At 61.6% G+C, this 23,678-nt stretch overlaps 3 protein-coding genes across 8 annotated transcripts; 2 read left to right on the top strand and 1 right to left on the bottom strand.

Moving 5' to 3' along the window:
• Window positions 1-5,316: 5,316 nt before the first annotated feature.
• CARNS1 (carnosine synthase 1) lies at window positions 5,317-14,173 on the top strand. Of its 3 annotated transcripts, XR_007478843.1 has the most exons (11): window positions 5,317-5,587; window positions 6,022-6,061; window positions 7,389-7,662; window positions 8,464-8,553; window positions 8,803-9,290; window positions 9,522-9,696; window positions 9,782-9,867; window positions 10,566-10,797; window positions 10,891-11,171; window positions 11,832-13,268; window positions 13,311-14,173. XR_007478843.1 is itself a non-coding variant. In XM_049713626.1 (10 exons), exons 2-10 carry the CDS (start codon window positions 6,059-6,061, stop codon window positions 13,056-13,058), a joined length of 2,856 nt encoding a protein of 951 aa, XP_049569583.1. In that variant the 5' UTR covers window positions 5,317-5,587; window positions 6,022-6,058; the 3' UTR covers window positions 13,059-14,173. The 3 variants fall into 3 exon arrangements, 2 of the variants coding, with proteins under 2 accessions (XP_049569583.1, XP_033258281.1); XM_049713626.1 differs by having other exon boundaries at window positions 11,832-14,173; XM_033402390.2 differs by lacking the exons at window positions 5,317-5,587; window positions 6,022-6,061 and having other exon boundaries at window positions 7,513-7,649; window positions 11,832-14,173.
• Window positions 14,174-14,317: 144 nt separating this feature from the next.
• Window positions 14,318-20,849, top strand: RPS6KB2 (ribosomal protein S6 kinase B2). Of its 3 annotated transcripts, none has more exons than XM_004278012.4 (15): window positions 14,318-15,366; window positions 15,729-15,769; window positions 15,866-15,986; window positions 16,336-16,404; window positions 16,944-17,091; window positions 18,157-18,214; window positions 18,330-18,430; window positions 18,509-18,599; window positions 18,684-18,774; window positions 18,892-18,999; window positions 19,542-19,604; window positions 19,749-19,826; window positions 19,910-20,017; window positions 20,117-20,229; window positions 20,429-20,849. In XM_004278012.4, exons 1-15 carry the CDS (start codon window positions 15,289-15,291, stop codon window positions 20,619-20,621), a joined length of 1,461 nt encoding a protein of 486 aa, XP_004278060.1. In that variant the 5' UTR covers window positions 14,318-15,288; the 3' UTR covers window positions 20,622-20,849. The 3 variants fall into 3 exon arrangements, with proteins under 3 accessions (XP_004278060.1, XP_033258283.1, XP_049569584.1); XM_033402392.2 differs by having other exon boundaries at window positions 15,555-15,769; XM_049713627.1 differs by lacking the exons at window positions 18,330-18,430; window positions 18,684-18,774 and having other exon boundaries at window positions 15,555-15,769.
• Window positions 20,850-20,959: 110 nt separating this feature from the next.
• PTPRCAP (protein tyrosine phosphatase receptor type C associated protein) lies at window positions 20,960-23,540 on the bottom strand. 2 transcript variants are annotated; one of them, XM_012536094.3, is made up of 2 exons: window positions 23,288-23,540; window positions 20,960-21,811 (listed from the first exon to the last, which is right to left on the bottom strand). In XM_012536094.3, exons 1-2 carry the CDS (start codon window positions 23,288-23,290, stop codon window positions 21,197-21,199), a joined length of 618 nt encoding a protein of 205 aa, XP_012391548.1. In that variant the 5' UTR covers window positions 23,291-23,540; the 3' UTR covers window positions 20,960-21,196. The 2 variants fall into 2 exon arrangements, with proteins under 2 accessions (XP_012391548.1, XP_033258290.1); XM_033402399.2 differs by lacking the exon at window positions 23,288-23,540 and adding an exon at window positions 22,609-23,281.
• Window positions 23,541-23,678: the final 138 nt, after the last annotated feature.

The following is a 23,678-nucleotide window of genomic DNA, read 5'->3' as shown; positions in this document are numbered from 1 at the left end:
GTATGCAGTCAGATGGAACGCCTTCCAGCCTCAACCCCGGACCAGCGGCTCCTTCCCCTCCGGCCCTCACTCCCCTCACAGCCCCGCCCCTCCGAGCCCAGCCCTGGCTCCTCAGGGCTCACTGAGGCTGCCCATTGGCTGCTGGAAGGTCTTCACCAGCACCAGGAGCCAATGGTAAGCTGCAGTGCCCAGCCTCTTGGGGTCAGGGAAGGCTTCTGCACCTGGGGGAGGAGGGCTCCCCAAGTGGATGCTGGGCCCAGAAGTGGGACTCTGTCCCCTCTTCTGCTCCCTCTCCCTGCTGGTTCAGGATTCCCCACAGGGCTGTGGGCACTCTAAGGCAAGTTCGCCCCCCACCCATGGTCCTGGTCCCGTCCTCAGAGAGAGCCAGCTGAGAACAAAGGCCTAGTGTGCCCGGACAAAGGAGGAAGGGCCCGCCAGCCCTTGCCCCCTGCCTAAGCCCCAGCCGCACCCCCTGGGGACTGCCACTGTGGAAACCCCTCCCACACTCGCTAATTGCCCCCATGGGTGCCTGAGGTGCCTGGGACAGGAGCCATCGCCAGGACAACGGGGCTGGTTCTGATGTAGGCTTATGTTCCTGCAGGGCCCGTTCCCAGTGCCCTGCCTCCCTGCTTCCTTGGGTGCCCTCCCCTGAAGGGGGGAGGGGGAGGGGGAGTACCCGGAGAAAGTGTCTGCAGTCCCACTTAAATGGTGGAGTGGGTTCTTAGTTCCCTGACCAGGGATCCAACCCGAACCTCCTGCAGTGGAAGTGCGGAGTCTGAACCACTGGACCGCCAGGGAAGTCGCAATGGTGGAGTGTTTGATCCATCCTTCTCAGTGGCTGACCTGGAGTGTTGGCACCCTCAGATCTGGTGACAGGGCCATGGCTGCAGGAACACGCCCCCTCCACATATACTCTTGTGCGCTGACTGTGTGACTGGCCAGGCCCTGGGTCCTGGGCAGACCATCCCACTCCCTGAAGGAGGGACTCACGGAGGTCCAGACCCAGAGCTGAAGTTTACCTGGGGGGAAACTAAGGCTCAGGAGGGGAGGCAACTGGGCCAAAGCTTTGCTGCCCAGGGCAGACCCAAGGTTCACCGCTACCCCCGCATCAACAGCCATGAACCTGACACCCACCTCCCTCTGCCATCCTGGGGCTGCTGTCTCTCCCACTGCCCCAGTCTCGCCCCAGCCTGGGTTCTGAGTGTGGGCCAGGGGCTGGGCTCCTGTGAGTTAAAGAGAGCTTCCTGAGCCCTCCCTCCCCACTCCCCACCCCACTAGCGTACTTGGAGCTTAATAATAGCACAGTCCCCTGCAGTTCACGGACCCTTTCTCAGACCCCCACACCCTCTCTCTGCAGGTGGCACTGAGAGCCTCTTTAGAGAAGGGGGAGATGGCCAGGTTGAGTGCCCAGCCCAGGATCACAGTGGGGGGCAGAGCCAGCTAGACCACGGTAGGTGGGGGAACCTGCAGGGAGTCTGTGGGATTTGCCCTGCACTCCCTGCCCTCCGTGCGCTCAGCTCTTCTGCTGGGAAGGTAGAGGAGCAGGAAAGCAGCAGCCTTGGCACCAGGGCTGCTGAGTCTGAAGGAGAGGCCATATGGTAGTCGTTCCCCCTGGATATAGACCCTGGGGCAGGTGGTCTCCAGCAGGGGCCTCTCTAGCTGGGGCTGAGTCACTGCCTTGTCTACTGAGGGAAGCATTTTCTGGGCAGTCCTTCTGCAGATCCCGTTATCAACTATCCATCTGGGAAGCCTGAGCCAAGGGGTCAGACCAAAAGAGGATCAGCTCCCTCCTTGTCGGAACGCTTTTTTACACACGCTGTTCCCACAGGGCTGCGCTAGCCCCCTATGGCTCCTGTGCACTAGTTGGGAAAAGATGCCCCTCCCCCAGGTACATGCATCCCTTGCAGGACAGAAGGGAAGTGACCACTCAGCAGGGTACCTTTGTGCAGTGAGCAACCTGAACAACCACACCCAGTGAACCTAGCAGCCCCAGCTCCCTACAGACCTGCCTGGAAAGGGGCTCGGAGAAGGCAAGGCACGCATCTGAGAGTACTCAGCCTGTGGGGACCAAAGCTGGGGTCAGCCCAGGGGACAGGAGTGGGGGTCAAGCAAAGAAGTGGAAGGGCAAATGGACCCCCGTGTGGGGGGCCATGGTCTCCATCTCGACTGCCACCCACCCCATAAGTCCCCCATCCCACACTGTCCGGAGGCCAGGCTTGGACTCCCTGCAAAGTCCCTGCATGGGAATGGCCTTCTCGCTCTCTCTGAACCTCAGTCTCCTCCTACAGATAATAGGATAATAACAGCTCCCGCCCTAGTCCCAAGAGCACTCTACCTGTCTCATTTCTATGATGGTTATTGTTTAGTCAAGCTGGGCAGTCACCCAGGGATTGCGTCTCTTCACCCCACGCCTACCTGGCCCAGCTCAGCCTCAGGTGACCTCCAGGCTCTCCTGGCACAAACAGAGCAAGACTGCCCTGCCAGCCTGCTTGCCCCAACTCCCAGGGCCCTGGGCTGAGCTGCAGTTGCCCAACCCTGATTTTCCTCCCTGCGTCCACAAGGCAAACGCCATCACAGCCGGTGCCCAGCCAGGGCAGTCTGGGAGCGGGCACAGAACCACACTGCCCTGTGTGCATGTATACACACACTCTGGCAGAGGGAAGACCCCAGCCCTGCCTCTCACCAGCCGTGTGACCTTGGGCAAATCACATCACCTCTCTGAGCCTCCATTGCCTCATCTGCAAAAGGCAGAGACTCATAACTGCTACCCAACAGGGTTAAGTGAAATATGGCACATAAAGTCCTCTGTACAGTGCCTGGGACAAGTCAAAAAACGTTCGCTGGGGCTTCCCTGGTGGCGCAGTGGTTGAGAATCCACCTGCCGACGCAGGGGACACGGGTTCGTGCCCCGGTCCGGGAAGATCCCACGTGCCGCGGAGCGGCTGGGCCCGTGAGCCATGGCCGCTGCGCGTGCGCGTCTGGAGCCTGTGCTCCACAACGGGAGAGGCCACAGCAGTGAGAGGCCCACGTACCGCAAACAAAACAAAACAAAACAAAAAAACCCAGAAAAACAAAACCGTTTGCTGGCAGTGCTACCTTCTGCCGGTGCCCCCTGTCCAGCCAAGCCTGGGCTAAAGTATGCACTATAATCCCCATTTGAGGATGAGAAAACTGAGTCCACAGATGCTACACTGCTTGGGTTAAAAACAAGACAGCAGGGACTTCCCTGGAGGTCCAGTGGGTAAGACTCTACACTCCCAATGCAGGGACTGGGTTCAATCCCTGGTTCGGGAAATAGATTCCGAATGCATGCCACAACTAAGAGTCCACATGCCGCAACTAAAGATCCCACATGCCACAACTGAACATCCCACATGCCACAACTAAGGCAGTGCAGCCAACATAAATAAATTAAAAAATTTAAAAAGAGTTAAAAAAAAAAAAAGCAAAAAACAAGACAGGAGGCCCAAGGTGGAGTCACTTATGCTAAGCCCCATGTCACCAAACCGAGATAACCTGATTACAGTTTCAGCTCTCCTGGAAATTGTATCTTAAACCAGTCAATCAGGAATTGCCTGACCAGCACTAGCAGGTTCATCTGCCTGATAGACCCCTGCTATTGCCTAAAAGAAAGTGATCTTGCAATAACCAACCCACTTTTTTGCCTAAGTATAACTTCTTTGTGTCTGCTCCCTTCTGCCTATAAAAGTCTTGCATTTTACACAACTTCTTGTAGCTCCTTTCTGTCTGCTGGATGGGATGCTGCCCGATTCATGAACCGCTGGATAAAGCCAATAAGATCTTTAAAATTTACTCTGTTGGATTTTGGTTCTTAATATTTGTTAAGTGTCAGATCTCATGCTCTTTGGTGACATCCATGCCCCAACCCTGCTCCCTCCCGTGGATCTCCCTGGAGCTCAGGTTACCCCCTCAGCAAGAGGATGGATCTTCTTGGGTGGCCGCACCTCATTCCAGGAGGCTGGGCTGGCCACAGGGAGGAGTGGAGTGTGGATCTGGTGCTGGGGAGCCCAGAGCAGCCCTGGAAAGCTGTGTGGGGAATGTGGGTTGGGCTGGGGGGCCCCAGGTAAGTCACTTCTCCTGAGTCCCTCCACTGGTAGACAGGGTGGTTCCTCACAGGCTGCTCTGTGTACGGTTGTAGAAAGGGGCCAAAGCAGCCACCTTTGCCTCCACAAGTGCTGCGGGGCCATCGGTACCCTCCCCCAGCCCAGGAGGCTCTAGGGAACAATCGGGGGGTGTCCCTGGAGAGAGGGTCTGAGTTTGCGGGGCTGAGGTGGGAGAATTGCAACAACAACCTACGTGTGCTGGGCTCAGGCTGCTGTGATAATCTTCACCGCAGTCCTATGAGATGGTAACTAGACCCATTTAAGTCAGGAGGAGAGGGAGGTTCAGTCAGACAGGAAGGGGAGGTGCCCAGGCCCCACAGCTGGATCTAGGATCCGATTCCACCTAGTGGGACAACACTTGCGAGGGTATGAATCTCTGGGTGTGTTTCTTGGGGTGAATATGTGGCTGTGATCCAGGTCTCTTGAGGTGTGCTTTTGTGGGTGTTTGGATGGGTGCACCTGGGGGTAAGGATGTGCGTTTTGGGGAGATTGTGGGTATAACTGTGGATGTCCAGCTGACCTGGGTGTTGATGGGCAGGGCAGATCGTGTAGACAAGCCCCTTCCTTTGCTGTGCTCAGACCCACTGGAACTCCCAGCCTGGCCACGCTCTTCCCTCTTGGCCCCCAGCAGGGCAGAGGGTATCCCAGGGAACTGGGACTGCCCTTGTGGGGGGCGTCTTACCTAGTGGCCACTACTCTGGAGGGGCTGGGAGAGATGAGGAGGGGACCCCTCAGATGTACAGGGACCCCTGTTCAAGAAGGTCTTTCTGGGAGTGCTTGCTGCCGTACGGCACAGTGCTCCTTGGCAGACAGCTGCGGCCCCGGGTGCTGGGGAGCTCAGGACTCCATCCAAGGTTAGGGCTCCGGACTGTGTGCTCCAGCCGCTCTCCTGGCTACCCCAGCCCTGAGGGCAAGCCCTGGTACCAGTCTCTGCCGGCTCCAGCTTTCCCCTCCCCCTCTATTCTCTTTCCATCTCTCTTCCATTATGGGTCTCTCTCTATTTATCCCCCTCTGTCCTCTGTCTTTTCTTTACCGCGGCCCCTTAGTCTGTGACCCTCTCTGACGATCGCTATCCGCTAGAACCTGGCCCACTGTTCGACTTACTGTGTCTCCGAAGGTCTCCTGTCTGTCCCTCTGCCTGTCCCTCTGTTTGTCTCTCCCTGCCCGCCCCCCGCCCCCCCGCGCCTTGCCTCTGGCAGGGTCGGGCCCGCCCACCCCCAGGACCCCAGGTTCAGGATGGGTGGCGGAGGTTTTGCCGGGTCCCCCGGCTGGAGGACGGTGGGGCCGGGCCACTTCGCCCCGCGCCGCCCCGCGCCTGGCACTGGGCATGCCCCGGGCGCTTCTATATAAAGCGGCGCCGCCTCGGCCGGGCGCTGTGCCGCCGCCGCCGCCGCCGAGTCCCGCCGGGTCCGCGCCGCCCGCCGAGCCCGGCAGAGCCCCGCCGAGCCGCTGCCGCCCGCCAGGTACCCCGGCTGCTGCCCGCGCCCCGGGGAGAGCCAGGGAGGGGGCTGCGGGGCAGGGGCCGCGGGGACGGGACCTTGAGCGCCCGCGCCCCCCAGCGGGACCCGTGACACCGCCTGCATACCCCTCCCAGACGCGCGCACACACGCGCGGGGACCCGGCGCGCCCCCCGCTGGAAGGGCTGAGCGCCAGGACCCCCGGCCCTGCCCCGCGCAGCTTGGGATGTGTGAGCTTGGGGTGCGGGCCCCATGGGGTCCGGGCGTCAGCAATCCCTCTGCTTCCTTGGGGTGGGGGTGGGGCAGCCTTGGACACCTCCTGGCTGGGACAGGAGAGCCGCACGCGGTCGCGGGCACCTCTCTGACCCAGAGTCTTAGGGGCTGGGCTCTGCAGTAGAGATCCGGCCGCCCTGACTCCCTCCTCTGTCTCTCTCTGTCAGTCTCTTCCATCAGTCTGTCAGCCTCTCCACCTGTGAGATGGTGAGTCTCCTCTGGTCCCTCCCCACCAAAGCCCAAGACCCCAATCAGAGGGAGGGCCCGGAGGGCGGCATCGGGCGGGGCGCGTAGAAGCCTAACCCTGGGGCTGTCTGTGCGGACAGACCCGTGACCAGCTGCGCACACACCCCTTGACCGCCCACTCTGTGTGCCATGGGACAAGCAGCTGCTGTGTGCCAGGCACTGCCTCTCTCCCCCATCAGCTCTGGGAGGCGGGCACTCTTGGTCCCCTTTGGCATTCATTCAACCTGCAACTTATTATTACCATGCGCCCTGCCCCATTCTAAGTTTGGGAACATAGCAGTGAACCCATTCTGGGCTCTTAGGGGACTCAGCTCCTAAGAAAGGGCACCAAGCCGCAGATTTGGCACCGGCGAACCGGGATTCCAGGCCAGGTCTGAGGCCCAGACCTCTGCCCTCCCGGCTGCCTGCAGTATGCTGTCTCGCAATGACCACGGTGATTCTCTAGGTCCAAGCCTCATCAGCACCCCGGGGGGGGACAGGGCAGGCACCAGGCACCCACAAGTCCCAAAGAAACCTCACGACTTGTCCAAGGAGGCCCAGCCTGTCCCCCGGAGGACAGGCCCACCTGTGTCTGCACGTGTGTTCACAGTGAGCTTCTGAGCAGCCTCATTTGGGAGTCAGCCAGCCTCAGAGAGGGGCAGGGTGTAAGATTTCATCTAAAGTGAGCATTTCCATGACTCAGAACATCTGAAAAGAAGGGCACCAGCTTCTTCCTTACTAATGCCTGGCCCAGGACTGGGCGTATGGTAGATTCTCCAGCTACTTGGAGATGACCGTGGACCAGCTTCACCCACATATTTAGGTCTCAGCAGAACTCCACGGTGGTACATGGGTCACTGAGGCCAGAGAAAAGAGAGCAGCCCAAGAGTGATTGCTTGGTTCATTCGTTCACTTATTCTTCAGTCATCAAACATTGAGCAGCTACAGCGTGCCAGGGCTGTTTTAGGTCCCAGGGCTGCCTCGATAAGCAAAACCGGCAAAAAACCTCTGCCCCTCTGAACCAAGCTGGGGCAGACCTGGGCGTGGGATGAGGGGGCAGTGATCCAGCCAGCAGTGCATTGCTTTCTGCTCCCACCCGCTGGGGCACTGCACATACAGTTTACAAAGCACTCCCACTTACATGTTCCTGGTGACAGGCCTTCATCCCCCAACCCAACCCAACCCATCCTCTTTTGTTCCTAGGACAGTGTCTGCCCAAGGTTAGGAGAGTGGGGGACTTATACCCTTGGGTGACTTAATATGCCCCTTGCCCACCCTGCCCAAGACCCACCACCTCTGCCTCCCTCAGCTGTCCCTGGATCCGCTGGGTCCCGAGTGTGACTCCCCCCTGGACTCCAAGGACCTGGAAGAAGAGGAGGGCCCATGGGGTGGGGGCTCTGGCCTGCCACCCCCAGGCTGCTTCCATGGTTCCTGGCGCCATGACGTGGCCCTGGACTGCAAGGGCTCCCCCGAGGGGGCGGAGGCCCGGGCCTGGACTGTCTACTACTACAGTCTCCTGCAGAGCTGTCTGCAGCAAGCTGGCCTTCCGGAGACCCAAGACCGCAGCCAGGTGCCCCGCACAGGTGCCCGAGGGTTCCATGGAGGGGGGCACCCCTGGGGGGAGGGAGCACCCCTAGGAGGAGGGAGACACCTGCAGCCCAGCCTGCTTCCCATCTCTGTCAAGGTCGGCCCCTTCCCCTAGGCTCTGGCTTGGTCTGAAGCCAGGGAGACAAGGCCAGTCAACCTCTGGAAGGCAGGCTTTTCAAAGGGCATCTGGCACCAGTAAAGTCAGAGACCACGGCTTCCCTCCCACCCCCGGAAAATCCAGCCCTGGGATTTGCAGTCCATGTTCTGTGGAGCCAGAGCTTCTACAGAAGTGTCCTGGCAGCCGCTGTGGAGGCAGCTAGCAGCTGGGACCCAGGACTCCTCCTCTGCTTTATCTGTTTTATGTATCAGGCAGCCACAAAAGATTTTGTGTGGACAGAGGGCTTACAGCTAGAGTGTGTGAACATCACAGACTGGGCCCCATTGTACAGACTGGGAAACTGAGGTGCAGAGACTCCTCCCCCCACCGCACACGGACCAAGGGTCACACAGAAAGTCAGTGGCAGAGCTCAGGCTAGAACCCATGTCTCCAGTCACCCAGCCTCCAGTGCCTTCTGGGCCAGCTGCAGAGGGGAGGGAGCTAGCCTCAGAGGGCAAGGTAGACAGGCAGCTTCCCCTTTGCTCTCCAGCTTCCTCTGTCCCCTTTACTTTTCTCGTCCGATACCCGGGGAGGACCTGGGGGTCCAAGGGTGAGGGCAGGGCTATGGGGGTGGGGAAAGGTGGGTGGAAAGAGAGCAAGGGGAGCCCCTGGTGAGCTTGGCAACGTCCTCTTCCTCAAGGCTGTCCTGGGGCGGAGGTGACCTTGTGCATTCTGGGATCGCCCAGCACCTTTCTGTCTCTGCTGCTGGAGGGTGGGGTCCAGAGCCCGGGTGAGTGTGTGCCCAAGTTCCCCCACCCCCTCCTACAGAAAGGGCAGCCCTGCCCTGGCCCGGCCACATCCCAAAATACCCGCCAACCCTGGCAACTGCCTGCATTCCACCGGGCCAGCTGCCCTACTCCGAGTGGGGGTGGGTTCTGGGAGCAGCTGCCCCTGACTACCCAGGGGCCCAGGCTGGAGGTGGAGGGCATGGGGGCATTAAGCCTTCCCTGGCCAGCAACCCTCCTCCCTCTGCCCACAGGAAACATGCTCCTTTGCCTGTCCCCTGCCTGGCTGACAAAGGTGCCAGCACCAGGGCAGCCAGGCGAGGCAGCCCTGCTGGTCTCCAAGGCTGTGAGCTTCCACCCGGGGGGCCTGACATTCCTGGACGATTTTGTCCCCCCTCGCCGCGCCACCTACTTCCTGGCAGGCCTGGGGCTGGGGCCTAGCCGGGGTCGAGAGGCAGCTGAGCTCGCTCGCGACCTGACCTGCCCCACAGGAGCCTCAGCCGAGCTGGCCCGGCTGCTGGAGGACCGGCTGCTGACGAGGCGATTGCTAGCTCGGCAGGGTGACGTGGCTGTACCAGCTACCCTGGCTTTCACCTACAAGCCGCCAGCACTGCTGAGGGGAGGGGATGCCAGCCCGGGACTACGGCTGGTGGAGCTGAATGGCAAAGAGGGCCAAGAGACACTGGTGAAGGAAGAAGTAGGGGCTTTTCTGCACTCTGAGGCCCTGGGTGATGCCCTGCAGGTAACAGGCTCGGCCCCCGAGGTTGTGCAGAGGCCAGCAGGAGGGGACCCGTGGAGGGTTACCGGGTCCTGCTGGGAAGCGGTCCCCAACTTTGAGCCCTACTACTGCCCCATCTCTGTGGTAATCCCCTGCCTTCTTACCTCAGTTTACTCATTAGCTCCTGTGGTATGAGCGTCCCACCCTGCATGTACGTGGGGTGGTGAGGAGGCCCCCTTCCCCTGCCTGTTGCAGGTAGCCATGAAGCTCAGTGGCTGGCGCTGGAGGGGGCGGCAGGCAATGCGTCTGTATCCCCGAGCTGAGCTGGGCCCAGTGGTGGACACAGTGCTGGCATTGCTGGAGAAATTAGAGGAGGAGGAGAGTGTCCTGGTGGAGGCTGTATGCCCACCTGCCCGGCTGCCCTTCCCAGGTGAGAGCCACCTGTGCCAGCCAGAGGGAGAGCATGGCTCGGCCTCCTGGCTGCTCTGTGCTCAGGCCTCACCGTCTTCCCCCAGGCAGCCCCCTGCCTGGCCCTGAGCTGGCTCTGCGTATCTGTGCTGTGGTCTGTCGGACACAGGGTGACAAGCCCCTGCTGAGCAAGGTGAGCATGGCTCAGGTCCAGGTCATGCCCCTGCTGCCACACCCCAGCCCAGTTCCACTGAGCTGATGAGGGCCCCTGGGCAGAGAGAGGACAAAATCTTGGGGCGGGGGGGGGGGGGGCGGAGGATTTTGGTTGTCTCTGGGAGGACTTCGTCTGACACTCTCCCTTCTCTCCAACCCTTCCTGTGCTCCTCCCACATCCGGAGCCCTACCTGGTATCCCATGCTGGGTAACAGGGCCCAGGGCTGAAACCTCTTCCCAGAGAGCTCTTCCCCACAGAAGAGGCTGACCCAGGGTCCCTGACAAACCTCCAGGGACTGGAGCCCTTTAGGAGAGAGGCTTAGGGACCCTCCTAGGTACACAGCTCTGGGCCAAGCTGAGAGGGAGAGACTCAACCTTGCCCTCAGGGAGCTCTAGGGCTAAGCCCACCAGGGTGGGACAGGCCCCCAGGGCTGTAGGCACTAGGAACAAGCATGCTTAGAGCCCTTAGGGAGCAGAGGCCCCAGCTGGGCCTGGAAGCCTGGGTAGAGTCCCCCCAGGGGGACCAGACGGGCAGTGTAAGTCACATTGGAGGACAGGACTTGAATGTCCAGTGAGGGCTGTGGCCTGGATCGTGGCATAGGGGAAGGTGTGCTGGGGCCAGGGATAGTCCCGGGAGGACTCCTCCTGGACCAGCCCCCTGAGCCGCACCTTGCCCAGGTGGTGTGCAGCGTGGGCCGTGGGGACCGGCCTCTGCGGCACCAGAGCTCCTTGCCACGGACGCTGGAGGCGGCGCTGGCCCAGTGCGGCCTGGGTGAGGCTTCGCAGGTGGCAGTCGTGCGGCAGCGCGTCAAGGCGGCGGCCGAGGCCGCGCTAGCCGCCGTGCTGACCCTGGAGGCCAGCCTGAGCGCTGAGCAGCGCGGCGGGCGCCAGGTCCGCACTGACTTCCTCGGTGAGTGCAGGCCGCCCGGGACGGGGACGGGAGGAGGGGGGCCCGAGGCCCGAAGGCGGCCCGCACTGAGCCCGCGCCCCCTGCCCGGCCCAGGGGTGGACTTCGCCCTGACGGTGGCCGGCCGCGCGCTGACCCCCGTGGCCCTGGAGCTGAACGGAGGCCTGTGTCTGGAGGCGTGTGGCGCGCTCGAAGGGCTGTGGGCCGCGCCGCGCCCGGGGCTGGCAGCCGAGGAGGCGGCGGCCGCGCCGCTGGTGGAGACGATGCTGCGGCGCTCGGCGCGCTGCCTCATGGAGGGAAAACAGCTGCTGCTGCTCGGCGCGGGCGGTGTCAGCAAGAAGTTCGTGTGGGAGGCGGCGCGCGACTACGGGCTCAAGGTGGGCGGGGTGGGGCGGGGCGGGGCTCAAAGTTCCGGCCTGAGTGGTGGAGGCAGGGCCCGGGGCGGGGCCAGGGGCGGTGTTGGCCTTGGGGCGGGGCCTGCGCGGGGCGATCTAGCCGGGGGCCTGGAGCCCAAGCGTAGGGGCGGGGCCTGTCGCCGCGTCCAGGTTAGGGGTCTCAACTTTTTCCCGCCCCTAGCTGAATTTTGTCCCTGCTAGGAGTAAAAGGCCACTCGGGACACCAGACCAGCAGTCCCAAGCCCTAACCCTGGTGGTTTCCCTACGAACCCTGGTGGTTTCCCTACAAACCCTGGCCAGACTGAGCCTGCCAGTGGGAAAGATTCCACCAGCCCTCTCTGCCACCCCTCCCATCTAGATGACACCCGCCCCCCCTCCTGCAGCCATCTTTCCTCTGGCTAAACCTTACTGAGCTCCCAGGTTAAGCACTGCCTCCTCTAGGTTGCCTTCCCTACTCTCTTGGCTGGATTAGGTGTCCCACCTCTGTACCTTCTATTCAATCATCAACAAATATGTTTTGAGCGCGTAGCACTGGTGAAGCTGTCTCCCCTGAGGACCAGGACCATGTTCTAGGCCCCATCCTATTGCCCAGCGCCCAGCACAAGCTGATCTCGGTGTGTTGCCGCCCTGTGGTTTCTGCAGCTGCACCTGGTGGACTCAGACCCCAACCACTTTGCGTCCCAGCTAGTGCAGACCTTCATCCACTTCAATATAACAGAGCACCAGAGGGATGAGGAGAACGCACGGGTGCTGGCGGAGCTGGTGCGGGCACGCGGCCTGCAGCTAGACGGCTGCTTTTCCTACTGGGATGACTGCCTGGTGCTCACGGCCTTGCTCTGCCAGGAGCTGGGTCTGCCCTGCAACCCGCCAGCCGCCATGCACGTGGCTAAGCAGAAGAGCCGCACCCAGCTGCACTTGTTGTGCCACCATGGCCCACCCTGGCCTGCACCCTCCCTCTATGCTGTGCCCTGCTGCCCATTGGAGAGCGAGGCCGACGTGGACAGGGCTGTCCGCCAGGTGCCCCTGCCAGGTGTCATGAAGCTGGAGTTTGGGGCGGGTGCAGTGGGTGTACGGCTGGTGGAGGACGCGTCACAGTGCCACGAGCACTTTTCCCGGATCGCCCGAGACCTGCAGGTCGAGGCCGACCACCCCGGCATCGGGCTGGGCTGGGGCAATGCCATGCTGCTGATGGAGTTCATCGAGGGCACCGAGCACGACGTGGATCTGGTGTTGTTTGGGGGGAGACTGCTGGCTGCCTTCGTCTCCGACAATGGCCCCACACGGCTGCCTGGCTTCACTGAGACAGCGGCCTGCATGCCCACTGGGCTGGCACCAGAGCAGGAGGCGCAGCTGGTGCAGGCAGCCTTCCGCTGTTGCCTGGGCTGCGGGCTGCTGGATGGGGTCTTCAACGTGGAGCTCAAGCTGACTAGGGCTGGGCCGCGGCTCATCGAGATCAACCCCCGCATGGGTGGCTTCTACCTGCGAGACTGGATCCTGGAGCTTTATGGTGTGGACCTGCTGCTCGCTGCTGCTATGGTGGCCTGCGGCCTGCGGCCTGCCTTGCCTGCCCACCCACGCGCCCGTGGCCACCTGGTGGGTGTCATGTGCCTGGTGTCCCAGCATCTGCAGGCGCTGAGTTCCACCGCCAGCCGCGAGACCCTACAGGCTCTTCATGACCAGGGCCTGCTGCGTCTCAATCTGCTGGAGGAGACCCTTGTGCCTGGAGAATACGAGGAGCCCTACTGCAGTGTGGCCTGTGCTGGGCCCAGCCCGGCCGAGGCCCGTCTCCGCCTGTTGGGCCTCTGCCAGGGCCTGGGCATCGACGGGCCCCACTATCCCGTTGCCTACTTCTTGTCCCACTTCAAATAGTGCTGGGGCCACAGGGCAGGGGCAAAGTGCTGGAGGGAATGCGGTGGTGCCCTCTGCTCCCCGGTGCTCTCCCTGCTTCTCTTCCCATGGCCCTGCCCCAACCGTTGGAGAGGTCTGGTCCCCTCCAAGGCCCCAGGTCTGTTCCAGAGCGGCAGGGCTATTCTGACACCACGGCCTCCTGGACTTGAGGAGCCACAAAAGAAGTAGCTGGTGGGCTGCTTGTCCTCCCGAAGGCCCCAGTCCAGCCCGTAGCTTCCCAGGACTCTAGTCATGGAGAAGCAACAACAGCTGCACACACGCGCACACACACACACACACACACACACACACACACACACACAACACACACACACACACACACACACACACACACACACACACACACACACACACACACACACACACACACACACACACACCCCGTGCCCCCAGGTTAGTTCCAGTGGGCCCAAACCCAGCCCATCCATCCCACCCCTCCAGGTCTGTCTCTTCCTGCTGCCTACAGGAGAGAACCTGGCCTCTGCCTTTGGACAAATCCCAAGAAAATCTGAGACTAAACCCCTCGTCCTCCTACTCTCCCTCATTTAACAAATTCTAGATAGTTCTGGAGCCTGCTGACAATGTTTGGCAGTGCCCCACGTGCCTCATTTGGCCTGAGCAGTAGAAGCAGATGACTTGGGGTCAGTAGTAACCATCTCCCCTTCAGGCAGACACTATTGCCCCATTCTACAGAAAAGGAAACAGGCTCAGAGAGGAAAAGCCACTGCCTCAATGTCATACCACAGCGGATGAAGAGTCGAGGGACAAGATGCAAGGTCCAGGTTTCTGCTTTTACTAAGTTGTACCTGCCCACTCAGCTTCCAGGCCCCACTCACCTCCTATATGTGGCCCTGAGACATGTGAACACCCCTCCCGTGCACTATGCACCTTATCCACCAAGCTTTGGTGCTTTGGCCTCAGGCACACCTAACTAGCATTGGCAGAGGAGACTCTACACTCCCTTCCTCATTCAGGGGAGGCTGCTTTAAGAACTCTGCCTCTGTGCTGCACAGGAGCTGTGGACAGCTCCATAAGCGTCCCTCTCCAAATAAAGGCTTATGGACTAGTGAAACGTCCAGAGTCTGGGATAGGTTCTTGCGACTTGGCCAACACTTCTCAAGCTCAGGTAGACAGGGGATGGGGAAGGGGGAGGGAGAGGTAGTTAGGGGATACATGTAGCGTCTAGAGCTAAGGATAAACTGCCACACTGACCAGGCCTCTGGGTTGACCTTTGGCGAGGGACCTGCCAGGGGCACCTACACCAGGACACAAACCCGAGGGTGGAATTACAACGAGGGCCACACCCAACCAGATAACCCTCCTCCAGCCTGGAGAACCTGAATTCTGTCCATGTGAACTCATATCTAGCCTCCCCTGTCCAACTGGAATGCACACCCAGACAGCTTCCAAAAATTAGAACTCATCCAAGGCCTGGTCTGGCCCAGTTCACACTCTCAGAGTCCCATCCAACAAGAATCCATCCCCAAATCTAAACTCACGGACTAGGTTTGGTGTGTTCATTATTGTAGTGTCACCAAACACGAGTTCGTGTGTCTGACGCACAGCACAAGCCCATAATTACGGGTGGATCAGTGAGACCCAAACCCTTTCCGGCAGGAATCTGGCAACAAAGCCCAGCAGTGAGCTGAGCACGGAGCAGTAAATGCTGACTTGAGGGTCCTCGAGCGGGAGGCACGTTAGAGACCGTGATGCAGCAGCCGGCTCCCTTTCAGAGGCGAACAGAGAGATATACTCGACCCGCCTCTCGCCACCACCCAGACAACCTGGCAGCGTAGGGCTCCAACAGGGCTGGGAATTGCATTTACACTCACACCTGCATGCACTTCGACTCTGCCCCGTCCAAAGTCAAAGTCGCCCCAGAACCAAAATGGTCGGCTTCCAGGAGGCCCTTGTCCTGTGCCACCCCGGAGGAAGCTGTGCTGGGAAGACTGAAGGGCCCGCGGAAGAAGGTTCGGCGGGCTTTAGCACCCCGGCACTCAGGAACTACCATGCCCGAGATGCCTTGTGACGGACGCCAACTTTTCTCGCCGCCAGCTCGCGGGAGGGGCAGTCTCTTGCGTCATCGGCGCGCGAGACCGCAGTCGCGGAATGATGACGTAAGGCCCGGGCCGGTCAGTCAGTCAGAGCGCTGCTAGGTAAGCACCTGGGAGCCCGCGGGGCCGGTGCGGGCATGGCGGCGGTGTTTGACCTGGACCTGGAGACGGAGGAAGGCAGCGAGGGCGAGGGCGAGCCAGAGTTCAGCCCCGCGGTGAGTGGTCCGTCCGGGCGCAGCTCGATCCCGGCTCGATCCCATCATCCAGGCGGTGGGATCGCTCGTGCGCCCCCCGCCCCGCCCCCCGCCCCCAGAGTGGGCTCCTCTCCTGCAGACCCCGGTCTGTCTAAGATCCCGGCCACTATTAGGCTCTGATCCTACCTTCACCCCCACCTGTCTTGCAGGCCCCCAGCCCTTCCCCTGCGTCTCCCTTTCCTGCCCTCGCCTCTCCTCCGCAGTCCTGGCCCATCGCCTGCCAGCTCCCATTCGTCACCCTTTCCACGCCTGGGCCAAGCAGTCCAGCTTGGGGGGAGGGAGCCTGGCACCTCCCTTGGCTCTTACCCCTCGGTTTCTCACAGGACGTGTGTCCCCTTGCCGAGTTGAGGGCGGCTGGCCTGGAGTGAGTGAGGGTTGTGTTGGGGGAGGAAGGAATGGGCTGGGGAAGGGGACCTGAGGAGCATTGGAGCTTGCGCCCGTTAACTTCTTGTGTCCACAGGCCTGTGGGGCACTATGAAGAGGTGGAGCTGACTGAGAGCAGTGTGAACCCGGGCCCTGAGCGCATCGGGCCCCACTGCTTCGAGCTGCTGCGCGTGCTGGGCAAGGGGAACTATGGCAAGGTACTGGCCCTCCTCCTTCCTCACTGGCCTCACAGCCTTAGTCTTGCTGCACCAAAGGGTCTCAAAACAAATTAGACTTATAGAGACTTCTGTGGCGGTCCAGTACTTCCAATGCAGGGGGCGGGGATTCGATCCCTGGTCGGGGAACTAAGATCTCACATGCCCTGCAGCCAAAAAGTTAAAAGAAAAATAGTTCGACTTGTAAATCCTCTTAGAATCGGAGGACTTGAAATCTTTACCGCCCCACTCCTGGGTGGGCCTCTTGGTCCCAGTACCAGAGCTTCAGGGTAGGGCTTTTTGAAGATAGAATATGGAGAGGGAGGTTGATCCTGTCTCCCCTGCCCTGCAGGTGTTCCAGGTGCGAAAGGTGCAGGGCACCAATGTGGGCAGAATATATGCCATGAAAGTCCTGAGGAAGGTGAGTCATTCGTTCAGCCGGCAGATCCTCACCCAGTGGCTGCCATTCCCAATGTACTACACCGGCCTTTGGGAGACAGCAGTGAACGTAGTGGAGGGGATGGTCGCTATCTTGAGCACTTGCTTGTGTATTGTCAGTAGCAATTATATTGTTCTGCAGTACATTCTCAACCATGGGCAGTACTGCCTCCCAGGCAACGTCTGGCAATGCTGGCGATGTCGGTGTACATTTCTGAGTCACGACTAGAGAGGGACTGCCACAGGCATCCAGTGGGTCGAGCCCAGGGATTCTGCTAAAGGTCTTACAATGCAAAAGACAGCCCCCCACAGCAAAGAATTATCTGCCCCAAATGTCACGAGTGCGGAAGTTGAGAAACACGGTGCTGCTGGAATAAACCAGTCCCTGGAAAGGATGGTTGCTGATAGCTGCAGAATTATGGAGAAATACAATGCGGTGATAGAGAATGGCTGAAGGGTAATGGCTGGAGGGACTGAGGGAGTCCTGGGGGCCCACCTTCTAACTGATCCCTGCCTCTGCAGGCCAAAATTGTGCGCAACGCCAAGGACACGGCACACACGCGGGCTGAGCGGAACATTCTAGAGTCAGTGAAGCACCCCTTCATTGTGGAACTGGCCTATGCCTTCCAGACTGGTGGCAAACTCTACCTCATCCTGGAGTGCCTCAGTGGTATGAGTGCGGGCCCATCTGGGGTGTGGGCAAGGCCAGGGAACCAGCACAGGGAGCTCTGGGGGGAGCTGGGAGAGACATGGTATGTAGAATGGCCAGGGGGGCCCCACCTCATCCATCCCTCTGTCCGTTCGTTCATTCATTCATTCATTCATTCAGCAAACGTCTGTCCAGTGCCTCTTGTATCCCTCACCGGTGTTGGGGGTGGATGGGAATGGTGGGAGTTTGTATAGATGTCCAGAGGGTTGTTTTGTCCATTTCCAGTAGCCCTTCATGTGCTGGTCCCCCCTTCTGTGTGCCCTGCATCCAGTCAGATCCCAATCCAGATGGTTCATTCTCTGCAGTGTTCTCTATCCTCTCTACTCTCTTGGGCGGAGGGGAGGCGCCACAGTTGTTTCTTAACTGGCCTCAAAGCCTCCAGCTCACCCTCTTCCTAGTGTCTCCTCCACCAACTTCCAGGGTCATCGTCTCAGAGCACGGGATTGCCCCCAACACTCCTACTCAGAATTCCATGGCTCCCTGCAACTGCCCGGATCAAGCCTGGCCTCCTTGGCCTGGTGTCCCCTGCTCGCCATGAAGCGATCCGGGCCTGCTTTTCCTACTGACCCCATCTGTCCCGATGAGCCCTGGGAGCTTCATTTCCTGCGCTCCATCTCTGCATCCCCTTTAAGTCTCACCGCTGCCAGGGACTTTCTCTGTCCCCTCACGCTGGGGTTAACTGTGTCCTCCTGTCTCCTCTGTGAAGGTTTTGGTAGGCTCTCAGGGCCGTTGCCTCAGTCTGGCACATTGGAGCAGCTGTGTGCGTGTCTGTCTCCCCAGTAGACTGAGCGTCCTGCGGGCAGTGGCTGGGGCTCCTCATCTCTGTCCCCAGCTTCACCCAGCACAGGGCCAGGCACCGAGTAGGCGTCGGTAGACATTTGCTGAATTGAATTGAGTCCCCACGGCAGCTCTGGGAGGCAGGTAGGGCGGGAATTACGAGCCCCACTCTCCCCGAGAAGAAACCAAGGCTCGGCGAGCAGAGGAGCTTGGTCCCAGCACACAGCTGCTGACATGTTTGTGTCGCAGGCGGCGAGCTCTTCACACATCTGGAGCGAGAGGGCATCTTCCTGGAAGACACGGCCTGGTGGGTGTTACCTCCAGCCTCTCTCCTGAGGGGGTCCAGGGACCCCTCCCCGCCAGGGCCTGGCTCCACCCCCCCCCCACCCCCACGTTGCCTTCACCCTGTCCTGTCTCTGCAGTTTCTACCTGTCAGAGATCACACTGGCCCTGGGCCATCTCCACTCCCAAGGCATCATCTACCGGGATCTCAAACCTGAGAACATCATGCTCAACAGCCAGGGTGCGCATGTGTGGGGAGGGCTGAGCCCCGCGGGGTGGCCTGGGGTCCTGACCGACCCGCCCTAACATTCTTCCTCAGGTCACATCAAACTGACGGACTTCGGCCTCTGCAAGGAGTCGATTCACGAGGGTGCCGTCACCCACACCTTCTGCGGCACCATCGAGTACATGTAAGCGGCAGCCGGCTGGGCCCAGGGGTCGGGAGGACAGCCAGGCAGGGCTCGGCCTGACTGATGGTTCCACCTGGCCCCCAGGGCCCCTGAGATTCTGGTGCGCAGTGGCCACAACCGGGCGGTGGACTGGTGGAGCTTGGGGGCCCTGATGTACGACATGCTCACTGGATCGGCAAGTCCAGCCTCCTCGGGAGGGTGGGCATGGGGGCGGGAGGAGGGCCCCCTCCCGGGGCAGGGGCGGGCCTGGTGGGAGGCCCGCAAGGCTCCTCTCACCCTCTGCCTTCTCCAGCCACCCTTCACTGCAGAGAACCGGAAGAAAACCATGGATAAGATCATCAGAGGGAAGCTGGAGCTGCCCGCCTACCTCACCCCAGATGCCCGGGACCTCGTCAAAAAGGTGGGCTCCCTCCTGCCCTTGGTACGGCCCCCGTCTCTTCTCCCAGGCCCTGCATAGGCTCCTGAGTCTCCCTGGGCCAGGGTTGCTGGAGCTCCCCACTCCCCTTCCCCCACCTGTACGATGTCCCTTTGGGACGAGGAGCATTGGCTGTGAGGTGTGAGACGTCAGCTCTGGCGCGGACCAGCTGCCGACCTTGGCCAGGTCCCTAGTCTGAGTCCTAATCAGCGAGGCCTGCACCATGCACTAGCCGCTCTCCTCAAAAAGTCGGTCACTGGGGATCAAAGTGGGAGGCTAGGCACCCCATCCAGATTGTGAGTTGGATCCCCACGAATGTGCCCTGGGGTGATGCCAGCAAAGGCTTTGTGGAGAAGGGGCCATGGGACCAAACCTTGGAAATCCTGAGGGTGTCAGTAGGTGGAGACCACACTCCAGGGCCCCCACCGCAAGCCACGACCCCTTTCTCACCTTTCCCCACCCCCTGGGGCCACTCAAACAATCGGTACCTCCGCCCGAGACCCTCACCCGCTGCCCTTATCCTGCAGTTTCTGAAGCGGAATCCCAGCCAACGTATCGGGGGTGGCCCTGGGGACGCCGCTGATGTGCAGGTGGGTCTGGGACCATTACGAGGGGGCAGGGCTGAGCCCCCAAGGGTGTCTGGGTGCAGGGGACAGGGCCCTAGAGCAGAGGGGGTTTCTGAGGGAGCCATGGAGGGTGAAATGTTGGCACGTTTGGGGGCACTCTGCCCACAGAGGCACCCCTTCTTCCGGCACGTTAATTGGGATGACCTCCTGGCCCGCCGAGTGGACCCCCCTTTCCGGCCGTCCCTGGTGAGTGGAGGTCCCACTGGCCTGGGGGCGGATGGAGGCCCCTGTCCTGGACACCCCTGACTCTCCCCCCGGGGTGCCCACAGCAGTCGGAGGAGGACGTGAGCCAGTTTGACTCCCACTTCACGAGGCAGACGCCGGTGGACAGTCCAGACGACACGGCCCTCAGTGAGAGCGCCAACCAGGCCTTCCTGGTGAGGTCTGGGGGCCTGAGGGTTACAGGGACACGGGCAGGGGTGTGGCCAAGGAGCGGTGGACCCTGAGCTTCGCCTGGCCCCGCCTCTGCCCCCTAGGGCTTCACGTACGTGGCGCCCTCCGTCCTGGACAGCATCAAGGAGGGCTTCTCCCTCCAGCCCAAGCTGCGCTCCCCCAGGCGCCTCAACGGCAGCCCCTGGACCCCCATCAGGTACCGCGGGGCGGGGGCCGTTCTAGCTTTGGCTCTGCCGTCAACCCCAGGGCTGCCTTGGCCGTCTCTGAACCAGCCTCAGCCTCTGTTTCTCCGTCTACCATGGGAACTTCTATGGCAGGGGCCGCCTGGGTGGGCAGTTGACTGCATCCTGGCCCCGTGCCAGGAAATGCTGACTCTGCCTCGGTTTCCCCTGCAGCCCCCTGAAGTTCTCGCCCTTTGAGGGATTCCGGCCCAGCCCCGGCCCACCGGAGCCCCTGGAGCCCACTCTACCCCCTCTCTTGCTGCCGCTGCCGCCACTACCGCCGCCCTCGAGCACTGCCCCCCTCCCCATCCGACCCCCTTCAGGGACCAAGAAGTCCAAGAAAGGCCGTGGGCGCCCCGGGCGCTAAGAGAGTGGGTAGAGATGAGGGCAGTGGGACCCCGGGCCAGTTCCAGAGACCTGGGGCTGTGCCGAGGGGTACAGGAGCGAGTGTGCGTGAGTGTCTCTGCTGGGGGTGGCCGTGCCCCTGAATCATGAACACGAAGGACTGCAGACAACGGCTGCCAGTCGAGGGGGGCTGCCCCCCGGCCTCCCGCAGTTGAGCTGTGCCCTTGGATTATTAAAGTGTTCAATCATGGCACTGACCTGGTTTCTCCTTTGGACTTCTGGGGCAGGGGCGGGTGGGGTCGTGCCGGGAGGAGTCCCTGCTAAGGGATGGGAGGGGCCGTGACAGGACCACAGAACGGCGGTGGGCCGGAGGGGTTTTATTTCAGATGGCTGCCCAGTGCCCCCTGGGGACGGATGGCCTTCCTGGAGGGGCCAGGGATATACAGACTTGGGGACTAGAACTCGTTGCGGGGAGTGACTGTCTGAGGCTCTCCAAGCGGGGGTGTGGGTCACATGCACCCAGGGCAGGCTGTGTCCAGCCGTGGCAGCTCGGGAAGCAGAGGCACAGTGACCAGGATGTGGTGCCAGGGCTGGCTCCTACAGTGCGGTGACATGGAGGCCCCGGCTCCCAGCTGCCCTAGTGCTGTCGTCCCAGGCCGCGCTGCCAGCAAAGGCGTGCAGCTCACTCAGCAGGGCCTCGGCGCTGCCCCCGGAGCCCACCGGCCCCTGGGAGCCGAGGCCCAGGCCCGCTTCGGTGTCATCGTCATAGGCTTCCTCGGCCGGCTCCGGGGCCTGCTGTGGGCTGGGCCCCTCTCCACGCTGCCCCTCTTCCTGGGATTCACGCTCCTCTTGGCCACCACCCAGGTCGCAGTCATCTTCCACGTCCCGCTCATCCTCCTGCTGCTCCGGGTCCTCTTCTGGCGACCCCAGCTCAGCCCGGAGCCAGCGGCCTGGCGGGCTGGCCCAGAGCAGGCGGCGAGTGCGGCCCCACAGCGCGGCGCCCAGGCGGGCCGGGTGGTAGTAGCCCCCCGAGTCCCGGCTCAGGCGGTACCAGGCCAGCGCCAGGCCAGTGGCCAGCAGCAGAAGCAGCAGCAGCAGCAGGACCACGGTGACCGAGGAGCTGGAGCCCGGGCTGTCCTCGGTGCTGCGGCCCGAGCCCAGGGCCCCTGGCAGGGCCAGCAGCGTCCAGAGCCCTAGGACGCAGCGCAGGTCCTGGGGGGAGACAGGAAGGAGCTCATTGCCTGCGGTTGGTGGCCTCTTGGGTAAAATGGGGACAGTCAAGCAGAAAAGCCCTTGTCAGTAAGGCCTCTCCTGGCTCTGTGATGTCCGCCAGCGATGCGTCCTCCTGCCTCTCGCCTCCCTCTCTCCCACTGCACCACGTAAGCCGGCTCCTGCCTGGGGCCTGTGCACCGGCTGTCCCCTCTGTCTGGAATGCTCCATCCCCCCCGAGAGCCACATGGCTCCCTGCTCACCCTGGCTCAAGGCACCTCAGTGCAGCCTAAGCTGGCCTGGATTAGTACCCTGACATTCATCCCCACAGCCCAGCCCTGCTTTACCCTCCTACCCCCTCCCCGACACAGGAGATAACTGCCCGTTTAGTATGCTTATTCTTTTCTCTTCCCCCCAGGAAGATGGGGTTCTTTTTGGTTTAAGCACCTAAACAATTCCTAGCGCAGAGTAGGCGCTCAAGAAATATCTGTAGGGACTTCCCTGGTGGCACAGTGGTTAAGAATCCGCCTGCCAATGCCGGGGACATGGGTTTGAGCCCTGGTCCGGGAAGATCCCACATGCCGCGGAGCAACTAAGCCCGTGCGCCACAACTACTGAGCCTGCGTGCCACAACTACGCGCCTAGAGCCCGTGCTCCGCAACAACAGAAGCCACCGCAATGAGAAGCCCGCGCACCGCAACGAAGAGTAGCAGCCAAAAAAAAATAAATTAATTAAAAAAATATATATATCTGTAAAGACTCTGCCCCCAGGAGGAGGGGACGGAAGGGAAGGACGGCACCTGCAAGGCTGGTGTTGGAGCTGGCTCTTCCTGAGGCCCAGGATGGGGGGACCGAGCCCGAGGCAACTGTGTAGCCTCCATTTGGCCAGGTCCCAGGATGCGGGTCACTGAGACCCCTCTTCCTCCCTCCCAGCCACGGGGACTGCCCCATGGGGACTGCCCTAGCTGCAGCATTTCCGTTCAACTCTCCGTCCCTGGGGCCTCGGGCCTCGCAGGGCCAGGGGCTGGGGCAGGCGGGTGCAGCTGCCAGAGGAAGCCTGCGGTTGGAACAAGGCAGGTGGGGGGTGTGTGGGGGGAGGGGTGCCGAGATGTGAGCAAGCCTTCTCCCACCCCACTGTCTGCCCAGGCTCCAGGGATGCGAGTAGAGGCCGTGCAGAGGCCCAGCTCCCGAGCAGAGCAGGTGAGAGTCCACCTGGGGGTCTTGAAGGGGGGTCGGGCATGGAGTGGGGCACTGGGTGGCCACCCCCTGAATCTGAGGGAGGCCCAGGTCTGATGTGAGGTGAGAGGAAGGCCCAGCTTATGCCCTGGGCTCATCCCGGGTGTCTCGCCTCTGTCCCCTGCCTGGCTGCTCCTGCCCCCGGGCCCGCAGGGGGTCCTTCCTTAGCTCCTGGGGCCTAGACATTCCAGCCCTGACCTCCTGTGGCCCCCACCCCAAGGACCCAGCAGGCTCCAGGCTCACCATCGGTCTGCTGGCCTCTCAGCGCCGGGCGCCCACCTCCAGCCCTGGCCGTGTGGAGCGAGAAATGAGCTTGCGCTCTCGACGCACCTGGGGTTAACTCGGCGCTTCCGCTTCCTGCCCACAACATCCCGCTCAGCCCTCCCTGCAACAGGACCCTCGTCGCCCCCCCACCCCACCCCCGACCCCGGGGCCTCTCAGAACCACCCTGATCCACACCAGATCCTCACCGGCCTCTCCCCGGGCCAGGCTGGGGCTATGGGGGGCAGTGCGGGGGATGTTCACGGTCCCCCAGACCTTTCTCACATTTATGATCCATGGGGGCGCCCTATGTCCCCCCCCAGGGGTCCAGACTTCCTTTCCTAGTCCCACCCTTGCAGCAGAAGGGCAAACC

Source organism: Orcinus orca, chromosome 8 (genome assembly GCF_937001465.1).
Source record: "Orcinus orca chromosome 8, mOrcOrc1.1, whole genome shotgun sequence".
NCBI classification, from domain to species: Eukaryota; Metazoa; Chordata; class Mammalia; order Artiodactyla; family Delphinidae; genus Orcinus; species Orcinus orca.
This window is presented reverse-complemented; position numbering and strand designations above follow the sequence as displayed.